At 32.0% G+C, this 21,527-nt stretch overlaps 1 protein-coding gene and 1 long non-coding RNA gene across 2 annotated transcripts; one reads left to right on the forward strand and one right to left on the reverse strand.

The window, feature by feature from the left end:
• The first annotated feature begins 466 nt into the window (after positions 1-466).
• Positions 467-6,595, forward strand: LOC139492190 (uncharacterized). The gene is made up of 3 exons (XR_011656714.1): positions 467-580; positions 1,566-1,657; positions 6,039-6,595. It is a non-coding gene; the product is annotated as an uncharacterized lncRNA (long non-coding RNA).
• Positions 6,596-14,590: 7,995 nt separating this feature from the next.
• LOC139491525 (apolipoprotein L2-like) lies at positions 14,591-17,676 on the reverse strand. The gene is made up of 2 exons (XM_071279262.1): positions 17,233-17,676; positions 14,591-15,345 (listed from the first exon to the last, which is right to left on the reverse strand). The coding sequence occupies exons 1-2, from the start codon at positions 17,591-17,593 to the stop codon at positions 14,741-14,743; spliced, it is 966 nt and encodes a 321-aa protein (XP_071135363.1). The 5' UTR covers positions 17,594-17,676; the 3' UTR covers positions 14,591-14,740.
• Between the last annotated feature and the right edge of the window lie 3,851 nt (positions 17,677-21,527).

Here is a 21,527-nt window from a genome sequence, read left to right on the forward strand (position 1 = left end):
AAAACAATAAATGATATGTTAACAAAAAAAATAAGAACAATAGAATAATAGAACAGTATGAGCATTACAAGATTTACAAATATACATAAACGACGAATAGCCTTATAATCCTTAAAAAATATTTTGTTTTTAATGTCCCTTATTTGTTAAATGTAAAGTTGATTAATAAAAGCATTAAAATTGATAAGAAATACAAGTTAAACAGAAAACTTAAATATTTTGGGTATTGACTTTTTCTTTTCTATAAAGTGACAATTAATGAAGATGATAGTAAGCAACACATACTCTCTAGAGTTGACTTTAATCAAAGGTTTTTTTTTCATTATTGACGCTGTAATCTGATATTCGAAATTCAATAATATTTATCAGTTATTTGTTTAAATGACTTGTAAATAAATGCACCTTATTCATATCGATCCCTTAAAAAAAATGTACTGTTTCCTAATTTCAATACGCATACAAACATAATGATTAATCACTCTCTTCTTCTCAACGAAATCAAAGAAAGGCAATATTGATTTTTAAAGATATAGTCTTATTAAATCTTTTTTCAGTATACAAAGGCATCAGCATGCTTTATGTAAGTATAAACTACTACATTTACCATCAAGCCTTAACTCCGTATTGTTTTCAATATAATTCATATACAATAAAGCCATAAGTTCATACCTTAATCTAAGCCTATTCAGTAATGAAATACATTCCAAACTGTTCAATGTTTTCGTGATGCAGAGATCCTATAATGAAATCCTTTATGTGTGATTTTAACAATGTTGAATCGAGAGCTATTGTAGCCTGTGATCAACATATATCCAAACATAAAATTTAACGTAGTTTGTTTTACATTTGTAACACATTTGTCAATATTGTGAATAAATCAAACAGTCAAAACCAACATCAGAAATATACACACAATGTGTATATACGATTAATGTAAAGTACAATGAAAATATTACATTGATGTAAGGTAGAATACAGTCTTTGTGAATTCTTAATCTTCTAAAAGTAAACTAACAAAAAATCCGTACTCCAAATGTTAAGTTAGATCATGCACAACATTGCACAAGGAGTTGAATAAAACATTTCTTTAAAAAAAAAAAGTAGTATAACATTGAAATTACATTTGCATTTTTTTGCACACGGACAGCTACTTTATGAAAGAGAACTTTTAGTCGTCAACATAAATCTGCTATTGCTCTGCTGTTCCGGAGAACACAAGTTAAAATCAAATATTTCCAAACATTATGTTATTTTGTAATTGCTGCCTGTTTTATTCCATCCATTTCGTTTTTGAATTGCTCAGCACTATTTACTCTAAGATGTGTTCGCTCCTTTTAAAAATACCGATTTAAAGCGTTCCCAAATTATCAAATTTGACGGACTGTGTAGTTGTTATTGTTTCCTTTTTCAAAATGAATATTTATCAGTTACATGGAAGTTTTATTTAGCAAAAGAGTCATGAAGCAGTTCTTCATCCTGTTCTTTTGGTGTCCGTTTTGATTTTAATGTGTATCACTCTCTGACATTAAATGGTAATTAATTTCATATCTATGTCAAATTCACAGTATGAGTTATCAGCAAAAGGACAGAGTATGGAAGTGGGAAAAGTTGTTTCTTTTAGAATCAATTGTGACAAGAGTCTTTCAGATATCTCTGGGTAAGTATTACATATTTTTGGATTCTAAAATAACGATCCTTTATCGTCAACCAGTATAATCACAATCTATCAATTTTAAGCGCAAGCGCAAAAATACACAAAACTGGATGTTCTGCGGTACGCCCTATTTAATTATACTACCAGGTATTCTAAATTTTCGACATCAAAACCAACAATTTACATAGTCCAAGAATCAGATTCAATTAAGTTATCTCTATTCTAAAACAAAATAAACAAATTCGTCCATTTCAATTTTTTTTTATGGAAACTTTCCGTTAATTAAAATGTAATCGTTTTTGCATTGCAACGAATTAAGGTGACGACATAATTATGTATGTTTCCATTTACAAACAATCAAATGTAAACACTAGGCGTTCTTATAGCTTCTTTTACACCTCGGAATGCAATGAAACAATTATAGATGAAAAATGAGACTTGTTATTAACTTACATTTATATAATTTTCCTAATATTATCATAAACGGAACCGCCAAAACAGTATCTAGTGTATAGTGCTTTCACGGTAACAAAATTAGCGAATTTGTCCTATTAGAATCGAAATGATGCATGACAGCCGTAAATTTGTTTTCATTTAACCATAGGTTTGGGCATGAATCATCGTATTTTCCCCTCGCTCTCGCTCGGAATGAAACAATCGAATATAAATGCCCAATCCATGGTTAAATTGTGAATGTAAACTTTGAGTTAGATCAAGCACAAAAAATAGAAGTTACTACTGAGTTAGATCATACTCAACAAGTGAAAGTAAATGTTGAGTAAGTAAGATCATAAACAAGAGGCTGAACAGGTGGCAGTGAATATCGAGTTCGATCATGCATGACATTAGAAAGTGAGTGTCGAGTTCGATCATGCACAACAAAGGAAAGTAAATGCTTATAAGATCCTACACAGCAAATGAAGATACATGTTTACTTAGTTCATGAACAACAATTAAACGTGAATACAGAGTTACATCATGCACAACAAATGAAAGTGAACGTTGACTTAAACAAAACATAATGAGTGAAAGTGAATGTCGATTTTGGTCACGCATAACAAGTCAAAGTGAGTGTTATATTAAATCATACACAACAATTTAATTTGGATGTTGAGTAAGAGCACGTACACGTGTTAATGAATGTTAATTAAGTCAGCTCACAACACGAGAGTTGAATGCTGATTTACATCAAACACAACAAGTTAAAGTGAATACTAAGTTAGATCTTTCACAAAAAGAGTTCAAATTAAATTCTTAGTTAAATCATAGACAAGTGAAATTGAATGTTGAAATAGATTCAGAGCAACTAGCGGAGGTGAATGCAGGTGAGATCTCGAACAATAAATGAAAGTGTATGTTAAGTTAGATCATACACAATAATTGAAAGTAAATGTCGAGTTAGATCATGTAGATGATGATTTTGATTTTGATTATAGAGAAATGACAAAAACTGAATGTGGAGTTTGATCATGTACAACCATTCAAATCAGGAGTTAGAACATACATTGGGACTTGTATTTGTTTGTGAGTGAATTGGTCGAGTTTATACACCAATAAATTCCTTTAAAAAGGCGTTTAATCCTATCTTAGTTAAAATAAATGTGGAGTTATATCATACACAACATATATAAATAAATGTTGATTTTGATCCGAAACAACAAGTGAACACAAATGTTGAATTAGATCTTGCATAACATAAGAAATTCATTGTTTATTTAGATCATGAACAAATGATAGTTAAGGCTGATATAGATCATACAAGTGAAACTGAATGTTGAAATAGATCATATGCATACGTAAAATTGAATGTTGAAATAGATTTCTAGTATACACAACAGTTAAAAGTGAATGCAGGGTTAAATTATTTGCACAATAAGTGAAGGTGAATGTTGACTAAAACCATGTACAAGTAATACTGAATGCTGAGCTAGATAATACACAACATGTGAAATTGAAATGTTAAAATAGTTCATACATGCTGGGTTAGATCATGCACAAAAAGTGAAACAGACTTTTGAGTTAGACCATGCACAAGTGATAATGAATGCTGATTTAGATCATGCACAAAAAGTGAAATTGATTGTTGAGTTAAACCATGTTCAAGAGAAAGAGAACGCCGAACTAGATCATACTCAGTGAATGAAATCGATTGTTAAACAAATTTTTTTACAACAGATGAAGGTGAATGCTGAATAGGTATATACACAACACATGAGAGTGACACACTCAAAAAAAGATTGTGTATTGTGAAATGTCATTGTCTTTTTCGTGATTAAGAATTAATAATAACCGATTTTTACACTTAATTGCAGTCAAGGTTAGCGAAAGGTCCCTCGAAATAGTCAGACAACAAACTTTTTTGGATCAACACGTAAATAAACGTTTATTTCGGAAATTTTTTCAATTAGAATTAAATCAAAGTCATTCTTGTTTAAAGTTTTGCATCTATTTTAAAACTCTGTTTATCCGTTTTATAATGCATATTAAAACTATGAAAATTTCGGGTATAGATATATTTCAGAGCGCTTCATCTGAAAGAAAAATCAAGAAAAACAAGGCTTGAAAGAAGATATTTAAATAAACCAAACGTTACATAATTTAAATATATTAAGGAAAGTAATCCATCTCATTACATCGAGGGAATTGAAGGACAAATAACATCCTTTGTAGACAGCAAAATGTGTCAACTATTTATTAAACAATGTCCAGAGATCTTGATGTTACATTAAAATGATGACATCGTCCGTCCGGGGTTAGATTTACACCGAGAAATAATAGATATACCCAAGCGTATTAAGGTATTTGAAAAAAGCCTCACCAAATCAGGTTCATGGACGAAAGCGGTTTCGGTTACAGCAAACAGAAACTATTGTCACTCACAAAAAGGGGGAACAGTGTATCGAAATTATTTAGTAGATTTTTTCCAGGTTCAAATTTACCTTTAAACTTTTTGATTGGCCTTGACTGTTTCTTATATTATAATTTTGTCCACGGTCGATCAAATTCAGAGAGCTTTCTTGTTTTTTTGCACGTTTAACGTTAAGAAGTCAGCATTTCGGTGTTGACATGAATATCAATTATATGGTCATTTTTATAAATTTTCTGTTTACAAAACTTTGAATTTTACGAAAAACGAAGGATTTTCTTACCCCAGGAGTAGATTACGTTAGCCGTATTTGGCACAACTTTTTGGAATTTTAGGTCCTCAATGCTCTTCAATTTTGTATTTATTTGGCTTTTTTAACTATTTTGATCTGAGCGTCACTGATGAGTCTTATGTAGACGAAACGCGCGTCTGGCGTATAAAATTATAATCCTGGTACTTTTGATAACTATTAACACATGACTGTTATGGCCGACCAACCTTTTTTCCGGGAGATTTGATAATTGTTTATAATTGCGCTTTCCGACACCACCACGCTGAGAGAATCCTTATTAATCAAACTTAAAAGTGTTAAAATGCAAAAAAGATACTGGATATTTCCATGTTTAGATGTGTGTTTTTTGTTTGGTCTTGTTTCATTGTAACAGTGAGTAGTAAATAATTTTGTAGTCACGCGTGTTCATTAATGAATCAAATGATATAAAAAAAGAAGATGTGTTATGATTGCCAATGAGACACATCTCTCGGAAATGAACAACTATAGGTCACCGTACGGCCTTCAACAACGAGCAAAGCCCATAGCGCATAGTCAGCTATAAAAAGCTCTGAAACGACAACAAAAAACAAATTCAAACGAGAAAACTAACGGCCTTATTTATGTACAAAACATGAACGAAAAACAAAATATAAAACACATAAACAAACGACAACCACGTGCACTGAATTCAGGCTCCTGACTATGGACAGGCACATACATAATGAATGTGGCGAGGTTAAACATGTTAGCGGGACCCCAACCCTCCCTTAACCTGGGACAATGGTATAGCAGTACAACATAAGACTGAACTAAACAAAACAGTTGAAAAAGGGTCAACTCATCAGATGGACAAAAATACAATTAGACGTGGCCGGGTACTGATACATTCCAACAACAAAAAGACACTAGGTACAGATCTTAGAGTACTCAAAGTACGATTGTTCGGTTAAAGTTATCAGCTAATGAAATCGATCGATACATGTTCATTTCTCAATATAAAAAAAATGTTACGTGTGATTGGGCTAACGCTAAACTGGACTGAAGTTGAGTGTAACTTAACAAGGATCAGTGTTGTCATGCAATGTTAATTGAATTTGCCATAATTTTTCATTTCTTCGATTGTTATTCAATAGTTTTAGAGTTCAGAAGAGCTAGAATTAATTTTAATTTTGAGCTGTTTCTTAGAAATTATGATTTTGTTTATATTGTCATTAAAACGTGCTTTGATATTGTTTTCTTCATAGTGGATTTGCAGTCAATTTTCAAGAAGACAATGAGGATTACGAAAATATTGCTTTCCACTTCAACCCAAGAGCTGAATCTTCGAAAGTTGTATTAAATACGCGCATTCGCAGTAAATGGATAAAAGAACACATCTTTGGAGATAATAAAGTGAAAAGCGATTACTATATCAATCCCGTCAAGTTAACAATCGAAGTGAAAAATAAAGAGCATATTCTTATTTCTGTAAATGACAAATTCATAACGGGATATAACTGTAAACTTGACATCACAAAAGTAAAATATGTTTGTTGGGCAAATGGTGTGGAAATCGACCGTGCTGATTGAAAAGAATAAAACACATTTTAAATTAGTATCTTTAGGTGATTATAACTGTTATGATAAACCATGTTCACTTAAACTTGTATAATGTAAAAGATGCAGTATGAGTGCCAGTGAAACATCAATCCATTCAAGTCACAATTTACCATAAAATTACAAAGATATGTGAAAATGCGACCTTCAACAGGGAGTTGACTGCATGTTAATTCATAAGATGAATAATTACTTCTGTTTTTTGTAAGATTCGAAAAACTATACCCGTCTTGTAAGATTAAATTAAATGTAAAATTAATACCACTTTGTTCCAAGCACTCTAGCAAGAAACAATAGACAAAAGCTCATTAGTTTATAGTTGTATGATTTCTTTTACATGGTCAAATATTCAAATACTGGTTTACTTGTGCATTGTATATGTATGTTTTTTTTTTGGAACATTGTAATTTTTTTTTTACATAATGTAGAATTATACGTTTTACTTTTTAACTTCTGTTTTATTTCATTGACAATAAATTACACAAAGCTTATAAGCAGTCACATTGTTATTATCAGATTTATTCATGACAGACCTCATCAATTGCGTTGTTTTAACTTTTATCTAGAAGTATTTGTGTAATGTTTTCCAACAATATGTCTTTAAAAGTCTTTACGAAAATTTTTAAATGTGTGAACAATGTCACCTAAATTTTGTTGTAAAATTTTCGAAATCATATGTTGACCTCTAGATGTCGTTTCTGTGTAATAAGGTTGCTATCAATGGTGTCTAACAAAGCCGTTTTGTATTAATATTAATAAAGATATTCATTCAAAATACATTTAAAACTCGGATATGAAAATGAAGTCATATGTTGTAGGTGGCAGTTTTCCCACAGAGAGTATCACCAGAATAGTACTCAGGAATTCTGTGTCGACATTCATTACCATTGAAATTATCATAATTATTAATTATCTGCTTTTACAAGTTTGCATTTTTTTTTTAAATACTAGCTCTATCATTTATATCCCCGAAATAAAATACATTAGCTTTACTTAATAAAAATTTCGGAATGTTGAGACCGCATAGATTACCAGCATTGTTTTCTCTTTTGTCTGTTTTAACTTTTTTTATTCAAGCGTCACTAATAGGTTTTGTGTTGACATTATGTACCTCTGACGTTCAATGTTTAAATCTCGGTATCTATGATGAGTTAATCTGTAGTTACACTTAATTATCAGCTGACCATCACTATCGATTTCCATGTGTAACTAGATCGAAATATGAATTTACATGACGTTTCATCTATTATGCTTATCTTATCTTAGATATAGCATCAAAACCACTTGATTTGAATTAAGCTCACGATAAATAAAAATAATCTGTCTATAAAATAAGAATCATACTTTATAGAGACGGCAATTTCAAAGATATTTTTGGTTTTTATAAAGTGTTCTTTAATAGGCAGATTTGTCTGTTCCTTACACAAGTTTCTTTTACTGACAAACATGAATGTAATAAACAATTGTCGTAAAGTATCATACGTTTATTCAAATTAAGATACAGTATGCAGAGAGGTGAATTGATTGACAGTGAAATAGTTATCAACTAAGAACAAACATTAACAAGACAATGTATCTATGCTAACTGCCATATTACCTTAATTCACAAAAAGACATATTCAAAAATAGAGCAACAGGCAAATGCGAATGACATTTAAAGATAATAAATATGTATATAAACATGCAACGGCTGAAATCTTATCAATCTAAATCTAAACCCTATCCATCGTAAAAATGTAAAAGCGACGACACAATGAATATGACCCCCCCCCTTCCCCCCCCCAAAAAAAAAAAGCAGCTATAGTTTATCAACAGTCCGGAATTAGATCATTCCTTCTTAGATACTCACAGTTATTGTTATAATCAGAAAGGAAATATACAGAAATGGCATTACCTATACAGAGAACATTTAGAACAATGTCTAGAATTTATCAGATTTTCGGTGCAGAAAATCAGCAGAAACAATTGACTGACTGCTGATGTTCATTTTAATACACGTAATCTTTGAACTGTTATGATACGATCGGCGACCTTGCAGTGTTTGCTTGAACAATAACCCGAATAAATATAAAAAAGAAGATGTGGTATGATTGTCAGTGGGACAACTTTTCGCAAGAGACCAAATGACACAGAAATGACCAACTATAGGTCACCAGACGGCTGTTATCAATGTGCAAAGTCCTTACCGCAAGGTCAGCTATAAAAGACCTCGTAATGACTTATGTAAAATAATTCAAACCAAAAAACTAACGGCTTAATTTATGTTACAAAAGTGAACGAAAAACATATATGCAACACAGCAACAAACGACCACCTCTGAATTATAGGCTCCTGATCTGTGACAGGCATATACATACAGAATGTGGTGGTGTTGACGGGAATCCCAACCCCCTAACCTGGTACAGTGGAGAAACAGTACAACTTTAAAGAACGAACTTTAAAAATCAGTTGGCCTAACTCATCAGATTGATACAAGGACACTTCAAACAAAAAACACATACCGGGTGTGGCAAGATATTTACCCATCATTCATTGAGTAAAAACTGTCAACAGAATGAAAAGGACCATCAAAAGCACGTAATTTGTCTAAAACATGCAAACAATTGTTTTACACTTCAAAAATAGTTTAATTCCACTATTTTCAATTATTTGACAACAAAAGTTAATGTTAAGTTCTTTTATAGTAGTCAAGGAACTTGTTATAAACACTGAATTATTAGTTGTAGAACACTTACTAGAGGCCGAGAAACGATATTTCACTGTTTTTGTGTAGTTCAGGTAACCCATACATAGTAGGGACATACACATGATCCAAATGTTCGGAAGAAGCCTTAAGCTGTGATGTGGTTATGATATGTTTGTCGACTATATGAATTTTTGTGGAGCATATGGAATTGGATGTAGATAAATTTAGGATTTCTTCTTAAAAACGTCCGTATAGTACAATGTACAATGAGTATTTACGGCATACCACCACCACATTGTTGGCCGCTTTGTCGGACGGTACAAACACAAACCGGTTTGAAAATTCTTGAAGTTGATTTCTTATGTACACTTTTATTAAATTCTGAATCATTTTAGAATGTAGAATATCAACAACATTCATATATCTATTTATATAAGAATCAAGAGATTTTTTACATTTTACAATACGAGGAAAAATGCGCTTTTTGTGACCTGACGACACTGTTTCAAATCTATTTTAAATGGAGGACGATATGTTGGTCCTTTTTTTTTAAGTTTCTAGCCTCTCAGTCTTTGACAATATTGAGGTCTCCCGTAATAACATGGTCATACGGATCATATCTAAACTTCGGCGATTCACAGTTTCAAGGAAGAGGATAACTATGTTTCTTCATTGAAGTATGATGTTACTGATTTATAACTAAAAATTAAACTTCTGCTGTTTTTTATGTGAACGAAATGATAGGTGGTTCTGTGTTATCAACAAAGGGAGGTATAAAACTTTGAATCATAAAGTCATCAAGTATACTCGATAGGTTGATAACATCAATCCTCTGTTAATATCTTTAATTTTTAGAAAGTGCCGTTCATGATCTTCAGGCTTATCGATACGCAAGAACAACCTATTGTGGTAAAAAGCTGTAAGTGTACGCGAATGTTCATAGAGTGGGCAGCAGAAAGAGTTTGTGTCACACTTCTGGATCAAATTATGTAATTTACTACTTGGTATTTTACCAAGTTAAAATAATAATTGATGCCTACCACTGTGTATAAAATTATACTCCTGCTATTTATAACTTTTGGAAAAAAAGAGGTCCGATATTTTTTCTGGAAATTTCTTCCTTTGGGATAACAAACATACGCCAAGCAGTCAAAATTTAGATTTCACATGCTAAATCACTAATAACAATGATCATGTTTTTACAAGATAAAAGTTAGAATAATGCGAAACAGAGTTAATTTTTTTGTCTACCATGTGCATAATTAGCTAAGATATACTTTACGCCATGGGAGATGGTTTCATATTTATTTTCCCTTTCGTGCGTCAGACGTCAAGTAGCAGCATTCAGGTAACACTTGCATAATGAGTAAATATACAGCTGGTTTCACTTTCCATTGATTGTGTCATTGATCTGAGCTTATTGGTAAAATTACGGCAACTTGCAAGCAACCACTGAAACAAGGGTTTCATATATATATTTTAATCTTATGTTTAAAATGTTTACGTGTGCCATAAGAGTAGACAATTTGTTTGAAAAAAGTAAAATAACAAAAATACTGAACTCAAAAAAGTTCAAAAAGGAAAGTCTCTAATCAAATGGCAAAAACAAAGCCCGAACACAACAAACGAATGGATAACAACTGTCAAATTCTTGCCTTGGTACAGGCATTTTCTCATGTAGAAAATAGTGGATTAAATCTGGTTTTAAAGCTTACTAAACCTCTGACTTGTAGGACAGTCTTACTTTCATGTGAAAAATGACCATGTCCCAATTGTCGTAGAATTATAAAACTCGTTTCCTTCTTTTATGCTTTATTTTTGTTATTTTTTAATCGTATAATTCTCACGACGGTATCTACTATTGTAGTAAAAACTAATTATACATTCATAACATTTCATTCTATAAAATAATTTAAGGCATTTTGTTCAATGTTTTTCATTTGTTTCCAGGTATTTAAAAAAATACCTAGACAGATCAGTAACATATGGACAATTAAACGTTATGAAAAACAAATTATACATAAATAGTTTACATGTCTACTTTAGGTATGATATATAAAACCCAAATTTAGAAGGATCTTTTATATTTAAGAATTTAAAATTCAAAATTAAATATTCGAAATCTAAAATTCAAAATTCAGAATTCAAAGTACAAAATTTGGGAATCCGACAGCAATATACAATATGTGTTTATCAGCGCTTACAAAAATCGCACTTTGATACTCTACGGAAAGGCATGTTGAAAAGTTTGGACATTTTGGGTCCCCATTGCTCTACACCTGCGTTCTTTATTTGGTCTCTCATTATTTTTAATCGAGCGTCACAGATGATTCTTTTGAAGATGAAACGCGCGTCTTACGTACAGAATGTTAATCATGGTACAACTGTTTCTATAATGAGTTATTTTCTTTAAGCCGGCTGTAAAACATTTGCCAAAATGGGGCGAGTCCTTTAGACTGTGCAGGACGTTGCTTAATTTGATGCCGCATGTGGAGGTGGTGCTATGATCTCGGTATGTGAAAGGCCTTTGCAACTATGATGTGATGGTCTGTAGGTTACCTGTTGTAAGTCTAATTTCTGTCCCAATTCAAGATATCCTATTTTTCCGGTAGCATTCCGAATTTCCCGCCCGTATTTCCGATCGACTACCTATGGTCAAGTTAGCTTTGAACGATTTTCACATTCGTATTTAGTTATTGTCTCTGATTGAATGAAGGACACTTTTATCAATTTCTTATGCAATCCATAGCTATATATTCATGAAGTTTAGTGCCTATGAAGTTTGTTTAAATGAAACTAGAAAAAAGATATGCAACTGAAGGTAATTATGCTGATTTTTACAAAACAATGTATTCAAAAATTCCCAATACTGATTGGTTTTGCAATCCAAGAAAATGATGACATAACAGTATAACATGTTATTTCGCATTTTTTTAGAAGTCTCGTCTTGCTGATTGTGTTTGCTTATTTAAGTTATTATATATAGAACTTAAAAAATGTGTTATAATTTTTTAAATAAAAAGAAAAAAATTGAAATTAGAAAAAAATCGTTATAAAAGGGCAATAACTCAAATAAGGAGTCATCTGTCGATTTCGGCTGCAGGTATAACATATTTGTAGTTATTCCCGTCCGGATTATCTTTGCACGATGAAGTTTTTTTTGTGTCTATTTTGATTTTTTTTAAATAATAGGAAAAAATGAAAACCCCATGTGCAAAAACGCATATTAGAAGTCGTCTGACGGTTTTTATGAATTAAATTTTAATTAGATCTCATAATTCTGAACAATTTTAATTTTATCATTTTTTCTATCTAAAGAGGTTTCAAGATATTGAATAAAACATGTTTCACCCCCTTTGTTCTGTACTAACCTTTGTCGGCCATGTTTGATGGCAGTCGGAGTCATTTGACACATTTCAAAAATAGACATCCCTTTGTTGATGGTAGTAACGCTTGGTTAATTCGACGAAAGTTTGAAAGAAGGTGATCTTTGTAGAAGTTTTTACGGACGGCGACGGACACCAGGCGATGGCAAATGTTAACCCTGGACTTCCGTGTGAAGTTGGTAAACGGCATTTCGAATAACATAGATATAGGAAGATGTATTGTGAGTGCCAATGAGACCACTCTCTATTCAAATAATTTATAAAAGTAAACCATTATAGGTCAATCAACACGGAGCCTTGGCTCACACCGAACAACAAGCTATTAAGAGCCTCAAAATTACTAATGTAAAACCATTCAAACGGAAAAACCAACGGTCTAATCTATATCAAAAACGAGAAACGAAATATCGCAAAATATCAAAAGAAAGGGATAAGTAAATCGGTGATTTTAAATATGATAAAACATGAAATGCAATTTTTGCTCAAATATCTTAAACCAAATACGAAAATCGAAGCTTTTTCTACTATGTGTGACATTTTTGTATATAAATATATATTTTGCGTGGTCAGGTCAGTGTAATGACCTCTTTGATACTGATTGAATAATAATATGTACACTACTCTCAACTCCCTACATGTAATTTCTGTTGTGTATGTATTCATGTATATCATCTAATTGTAACAAGACATGTTGTATCAACAGGTTCATATTATAAACAAATATTTACTCACCATATCTTTGAAATTAATCCTTATTTGGAATCAAAATCATTAATCCATTTTTTTTTTATGAATGAACTACACATTCCTTTAACAAATCGCACGTGGTAAATGATCACTCGACTAGAAATTTAATGTAATGGAAATTAACATAACAAAAGACTTGACGTACGATAAAATTGAAACTGCTTAATAAATACAGGTAGCCTTTGTGAGAAATAAATAAAGATAAAAAACATACTTTATTCAAATAATTATATATGGTGAGAGGTCTAGATATATAGATCGATAATGATTGCAGGTACATGTACATTTGTTAATAATTTATAGTGGTAGTTTTTTTTTCTCATTTGCTTTTCCCCGACAAATGAGACTGTAAAAATTGGGGCCCCTTAGTTGCTTCCCTGGGCAACTGAGGGTTGATGTAACAGGTGATTGTTAATAAAATATGTTTAATATTAAAAAAAACCAAAAAAAACGAGAAACGAGAAACACGTATAAATTACATAAACAAACGACAACTACTGTACATCAGATTCCTGACTTAGGACAGGTGCAAACATTTGCAGCGGGATTAAACGTTTTAATGGTACCAAACATTCTTCCTTTTTCTGAAACAATAGCATCATAACATAGGAAAACACACGATATAATATCAATTGGAAGGCTTAACTCAATCAAAAAACGTAAATTAACACACTATGAACGAATAAATTTGATCTGCGATCTCTGAATGCAAATGCACAGTTCATAAAATATTAGGGACAAACCTTCAAGGCCAAAAAGAAAACAAACAAGTCCAAATAAGCCATGACAAGACACCACGAGAAATATTTAACACTTCGAAATTCATCACTTTTGAAAAAAAAAAAATACACTGGTAAATGAAAAATAACTTTGTCGTTTTAGGTATACTACTTATGTGTATGAAATATTCATTAACCAACAACTCAATTAAGGAGTAGTGACAAAGATTTAACGATAATAGACAGTAGGTAGAAATCCAAACTCTTAAATTTCTGTCTATGTCAGATTTTTCTCTGTATAGCATTTTTCACGATAATAGACGAAACTTAAATGTAACCTATATGTTCTTTTTGAAGCCATGGCGATCATGTCGCCAACTTTAGACTAGATATTCTAATGATGATTGTGAAAATTTTGCGTAATATTGGTAAAGTAGTAGGCTCAGAGGAGAATATGTTCTTACATTAAGAGACGACGGACATATATGAGAAAATCTCACTTGGTCCTTTTGGAAAGTTGAGCTAATAATAAGTCATATTTTACAAATGATCAGATGAGTATTTATAACTCAAAATCCATTATGTTTCAACTGCTTTTAATAGCATATCTGTTTATTTGTTAACATCTATCTACAAACAAATACAAACAATTAAACCGCGGATCGACATAGTAAATTAACATAAAATAACGAACGACTTGTAATATATAAACATTTGATAATTCAGTCATATATGAACATTTAAAAAATCCTGTGTTTTAGCAAAGATCTATTACCATATGCAATATTTCTTCCTTCGTTATTTCTATTAATTCAATTGATTATTTGGTATGCCCAACAAGCTGACATTGTTCCTCGATTAAATGTTGCTTCGATCATGGTTTCGATCTCCTGATCAGACGGACTTTCTTTGTTCAGCTTATCGACAATATTTCGTATGTCCAAGGAAATATTGTGTGGAGTCTCTTTATGCAAATCGATGGACGACTTTACTAAAATGTAAATATCAAGAGGCATCAAAAGAATGCCAACACCACCACCAACAATAGTGAATGCTCTTTCAGCCACCGAAGCTCCTCGTAGACCGGCTGCAGCCACATCTTCGCCAACAGATGCAAGTTTCAATGAGTTCAAGATTGGATTTGCAATCGTATTCCAAGAAATATGAGTAATTGAAGATGCTCCAAGTACCAATTTATTCCAAAAAGTACACCATGGTCTAAATTCTGTCTCCATATTATTGGAATTTTTACTTAGAATTTCACCAATTTCTAAACATTCGCATCTTATTTCTTTTATATTTGAATTGTAATCATCTAAGATTTTCTGTGCAGACTTTCGTCTCGTTGATGACAGGACAGATTCGACAACCGAAGAACCACCTGCTGTGATTCCACCAGCTCCTGAAACAACACCGCCTACAAATATTGGAATACATTTAACAGTAAAAAAAAGGCACATTTAATACAAATTATACTATATATTGACTCTTGAAACAGTCCCCGTTGTTTCAATTGACGATTGAGCTAGTACAGGTATTTTTCATGATGGTTAATGATTTTACAAATAGCTGTGGTTAATGTTTAATGTTGAAAATAGAAATCGGGAATATGTCAAAAACAACCCGACCAAAGAGCTGAAAACAACCAAAAGCCCCCAATTGGTCTTTAATGCAACGAAAATTTCGCATCCGAAGGAGGCCTTAGCTGGCCCCTAAATAAAAATGTGATCTTATTCATTGAAAATTTTATATAATCTATACACTTATAACAACTGGCTATAACCTACGATGACTAAAGAATAGATAAGTTTCAACAAAATTTGTTTTAATGATGATTGGATTTCGCCTACAATAATTAAAAAAAAAACGTTAATTTATTCAAGAACAGTTTTTCGTTTGTGGAAGATAAAATGGGGATAACGATACTTTTTTTTATCATGTTTATATATCTGATATACAAACACAAACTAGGTTTTTGCAACTCAAATAAAAATAAAGTATTTGCTGGGATCAGTTGTAGTAATGTGAATACTTCGTAAGCTTCTAATTGTGATCTGTTTCATGTGGATGATGAAAAGATTGCTATCTAATAAGAACTATTTCTAAAAACATATCTATTTGATAGTACTACTCCTTGTAAAGCACTGTAAACATACTTTAAAATCTTTAAGATTAATTTTAAACCACAGAATTTAAAATATTATATTCTTCCTCAATCAATTTTTTTGTTATTATTTTTTTTTATATATTTAGACTGCGATGAACTACAGGTATTCGGGCCACTAGTATTTTTACCGCATTAGTACTATAGTATTAATGATGTGGTGTTTTTATAATGGCCCTGTTTTATGTCCAAGGTCTGTAATAATGATCGAGGAAGTCTGTAATGGCTCGAGGCAACGCCGAGGGCCATTACAGACATCCGAGGCCATTATTACTGACCGAGGACATATAACAGGGCCATTATAAAAACACCCATTTCTTAACACATTTATTTACCAACTAAACAAAAGTCTATGTGTTGCTGCCAACTTGATGTACTCTCTACTCTTTTAATGACAGTTTAGTTTGAAAAAAATAATTTGTACTTCACCATCATAAAGCTTTTAATATACCAAATATCCAAGATATTAAGTTGACAGAAGTTATGTGTTGGAAAACAGAATGAACAGTGATCCCTATATTTGAAATCGGCGGCCATGTTAAATCTATTATATTCGATTTTCACACTGTTTTTCTGCAATGGACCTGTTTTTCTGTAATGTCCCTGTTTTTTCTGTGATGGCCCTGTTTCTTCTGAAATGGTCTTGTTTTTCTGTAATGGCCCTGTATTAATGCCCAGTTTGTCTGTATTAAGCCCATTTAGGGTTTATAATAAACAGTCAAGTTTGGCAATAATGTACTTAGTAGGTTAATAAAAGTTTACAACACATAAATGGCTTCTATCGAAACACAATTGATATTGCCTTTGTTTTGTTGTCCCAATTGAGAAAGAACTTCAATAACATTTACACATTTTTTTCATGGTAGGGATGAATAGAAATGACAATAGCGGAGGTCTATTGACATTTGACAATTTGTCATTAAAAAAACCTGCTAAAATTGACCAATGACTACTTTTACTGGCGATTTAGAATGACATGATATTCTGAATTCAGACAGACATATGGTAATAAAAAAATGTATAGTCATATTGTTATTATCTAGCTTTTTAAAATTATATCGTATTATCATTTATTGTCACGTTAACATGGTTAATATCGTTTTCTATATCTCGTTGAAAAATATTCAAATGTATACAAACCTGCAATACTTAATATCGTAGACGTTCCAAACGAGAAAGGTATTACACCCAAGCCTAATACAACTAACACAGTACCACCGATTGCGACAGCCGATCCTGCTATTTTAGCTTTTTTTATTCTGCTAAAATGTTCATCTAAATTATCAGCCAAATTATTCAACTCTTTAATAGCAGCTTCTTTTTGGGTCTGGAGCTTTTTCAATCTATCTTTCAGCTTTTTGACTTTGTTGCTTGGAACTTGTGCATTTCGAAAATACTGCCTCATTGAGAGAAGTTCCTGATACCTTCTGTGCTCTGTTTCTATCTGATGTCTAAAACAGTCGGCAAATCGTCTGTTATTTTCATTTATGCCATGCTGCATGTTGCTTATATGTGCATGCAAATCGTGTATATTTTGCTAGGAACGAGTGTGTAGTAACTTGAATACCTTCAAGTGTTGCATTCCCATCCCTAAAAAAAATAAAAAAATGTTTGAATCTTTTCTAATTAACAAATCTTCATCAATGGAACCTTAAGTTTATACCGAAAAGAGATTTTTATTATTTCTTATTATTTCAAAATATCCACATTTGAATACAGTTATGCTGTCACATAAGTACGAAGAGGTATGCAATAGTTAAATAATTAAATAATAGATAAAACATCAAACACCATGATACAACAAAAGGGGAGGGAAAGACAACAAAAACAGTCAAACACATTAGAAACAAGAATGTGTCCTAAGTACACGGATGCCCCACCCGCACTATCAATTTCAATGTCCAATGGACCGTGAAATTGGATAAAAAATCTAAATTTGCAATAAATTTAGAAAGATCATACCATATGGAACATGTGTACTAAGTTTCAAGTTGTTTGGTCTTCAACTTCATCAAAAACTACCTTGACCAAAAACTGTAACCCGAAACTCTCACTTTCATTTTCTATGTTCAGTAGACCGTGAAATTGGGGTCAAAAGTCTAATTTGGCTTTAAAATTAGAAAGATCATATCATAAGCAACAAGTGTACTAAGTTTCAAGTTGATTGGACTTCAGTTTCATCAAAAACTACCTTGACCAAAAACTTTAACCTGAAACTCGCACTTTCATTTTTATGTTCAGTGGTCCGTGAAATTGGGGTCAAAAGTCTAATTTGGCTTTAAAATTAGAAAGATCATATCATAAGCAACCAGTGTACTAAGTTTCAAGTTGATTGGACTTCAGCTTCATCAAAAACTACCTTGACCAAAAACTTTAACCTGAAGCGGGACGAACGAACGAACGGACGAACGAACGGAGGCACAGACCAGAAAACATAATGCCCCATCTACTATCGTAGGTGGGGCATAAAAATAAAACTGAATATGCTACACGAACCATTGTTACATGAAGTGATCTGAAAGGGTAAACAGATCATCCTCCACTAATGAAACACCGCTAGTTTTCATATTTAAGCAGTTTGCACTATGAAATAAGGGATCCTGAAAATATCCTTTTGTATATTTTAAGCTTGTACGTTACAAAAAATGAAGAACAATAAGTGTGTATCTATGGTGATTTTATTTAGCCGAGTCTTCTGGATGTTCGACTCAACAACTTCCGAAAGTTCACTCCCAAAGTCTATGCACAGTAAGATACTCTGTCAGAATAGTGTGTTCAGGTAGATTCAACCAGTAATGTTAATTTGATTTATTTCATATCGGTTATGCATTAGCGTCTGCGACTCAGTCATTATCGCTGTCTTAGTTAATATCACTGTCCTTTAGGGAGTCAATATATCTATCAAGATAATGACCTGTTTTTCAATAACTTTTATGTTAGTATATTCTAGACAAAAATCCTCGAAATGTGCATTCCGATTAAAAAAATTGAGGTAGTATCAGCCCCTTTCCAGTTCTGCTTCTAATCCCAACATGCTCGATTAAAAGATCGACTTTGTGCAATGTGTTTCTAATCATTTCAATACCAAATGTTAAACTATATTGGATTATTCTCGAGTTAAATAAATAAGGACTGCTGGTACATAAATCATCCTTAGAAAAATAAAAACTGTTTAAAAAAAAGGGTATATCGATATAAGAAGATGGAATATGAGTGCAAATGGGACAACTCTCCAAAAAAGTCACAATTTGTCAAAGTAAACCATTATAGGTACATATGCCCATTTATATTAACCAAGGCATTTGTTCAAACATTACATTTGAAGAAAATATTTTACAGCTATCGATACAATATGTCATAGTTTGCTATTATATTGCACGACAAACAAGATAATATGTATACTTACTGAATATTACAAACATCATTATCGAAAACCACAATTTGAATACCAAGTCTAAAGGATCATAAGTCGTAGTTATCGTCATCAACATTGAAGTTACATGCATCCAAGCATCGTCATCCATGTTGTGGTAATTGCACTCCACACTGTACTAAAAGCCATACACATTGCCCACACCACAATCGCAAAGTCAAAAGGCCTGTACGATGTCCACATTCTTGAAAGGCCGTCATAGAGACATATGAAAAATGACATCTTCATGTCTACTTGTTGCAATTTTCCTTTGTTTTAAACCACAAGGAGTGTAGTGTGTCTTTCTATTGGTCACATCAATCTATGTAAAACAAAATGGATAAGGGAGATAATGCAGATTGCTTTATTGACATACAAATATGACATGTGCATTTCCTTTTCACAAAAACATTGCAAATTGTCATGGTTTTCGGGTGAATTATTCTTTTATCAGTTTTAAGATATGGAAGGATTGCAGATAAAATTTACCAATGAATACCAAAAAGACGACCTTATGACCAGAAAATCTACAAAAAATGTAATATAATTAATTTATTCTAACCCGTTTTACTCTTACATGTACGAGAAGTATATTTCATTAAAAAAGTATTGATATTTTTCAATTGATTTTGAAATGTATTTTCGCTTATAATTGTTTTCCAACAGCGTAGAAAAATATAGAAAAATTAGTAAATAAAAATGTTAAAAATTCCTGTAAGAAAACAGATTTATTGCTTTTGTATAAATAGCATGTCAAATTCACAATCCCGTCTTGTCACCATTGCTTATACTTTTAATATTCAAGTCAACGTAATGACATACAATGGGGTGGCATGCACTGGGTTTTCATATGTTTCCTTGTTCTGATGAAATATTAGCTTACAAATAATTTTAGATCAAAACTAAACTGTACAAAAAGGAAGAAAATATTTTGGCAGGAGTAATGTTTACTTAACAACGATATTTACCGTGGTCAAAACTTGTCGAATAATAATGTTTGCTAAATAAGAGTTCATTTCAATGTTTGAATATAACAAATTTACAGATTATTTTATTATAATTAGCCGGTCTTTGCTGTATACATAAAAGTATAGGGCAGTTTTTAAATAGACCTGTAGCTTTTCACGGTAAAATTCAACATCCAGCAGAATAGTATAGGTGTCATTATCGAAATTTACCCATTTCCCGTCCGATACACGTATTTGGTTTTATAAATTAATGAATCGTCGAAATATAACCTCAGTGTAATGTCATCTTCATTGTCGTTTACGCTTTAGTAAAGAGTCCTTTATTTCCGTTCGCATTTCTATCAAATATGACATGTTTAATCATTTTAAATCATTACTTCGGATGTGGGGAACTGATAACAATAATATATATATAGGATATATTTCGAGACTATGTGATACTTTAAATATATTACCACAGTGATTTTATTTTCAAGTAGATTTTCAATATTTTTGTAATAATAATCAAAATAAGAAACCACCAAGAGGGCATAGTGTACATTGCTAGTAACATTCATAACCAACAAACATTTTTGGTTTAAAATGAAAACTGTAATCAATATGAAACAACAACTTTCTGACACTTTGGTAGATGTTCAAGGTAACTTTAAATAAATATCTAGACGGGGTTTATAACAGTTAACAAGCAGCACTTGTTTATTTGGTCCATTTTTAGCTCACCTGGCCCAAAGCGCCAAGTGAGCTTTTCCCATCACTTTGCGTCCGTCGTACTTCGTCCGTCGTTGTCTGTCGTCCGTCGTCCGTCGTCGTTAACTTTTACAAAAATCTTCTCCTCTGAAACTACTGGGCCAAATTAAACCAAACTTGGCCACAATCATCATTGGGGTATCTATTTTAAAAAATGTGTCCGGTGACCCGGCCAACCGACCAAGATGACCACCATGGCTAAAAATAGAACATAGGGGTAAAATGGAGTTTTTGGCTTATAACTCAAAAACCAAAGCATTTAGAGCAAATCTGACATGGGATGAAATTGTTACCAGGTTAAGATCTAT

This window comes from Mytilus edulis, chromosome 10 (genome assembly GCF_963676685.1).
Source record: "Mytilus edulis chromosome 10, xbMytEdul2.2, whole genome shotgun sequence".
In the NCBI taxonomy this organism is placed as follows: Eukaryota; Metazoa; Mollusca; class Bivalvia; order Mytilida; family Mytilidae; genus Mytilus; species Mytilus edulis.

What these genes read in the sequence shown, in the direction of transcription:
- LOC139491525 (XM_071279262.1), bottom strand. Translation starts at nt 17,593, where the DNA reads ATGCAGCATGGCATAAATGAAAATAACAGACGATTTGCCGACTGTTTT. An exon ending in TACGATATTAAGTATTGCAG is followed by an intron (nt 15,346 to 17,232) that starts GTTTGTATACAT and finishes CAATATTTGTAG; the next exon opens with GCGGTGTTGTTTCAGGAGCT.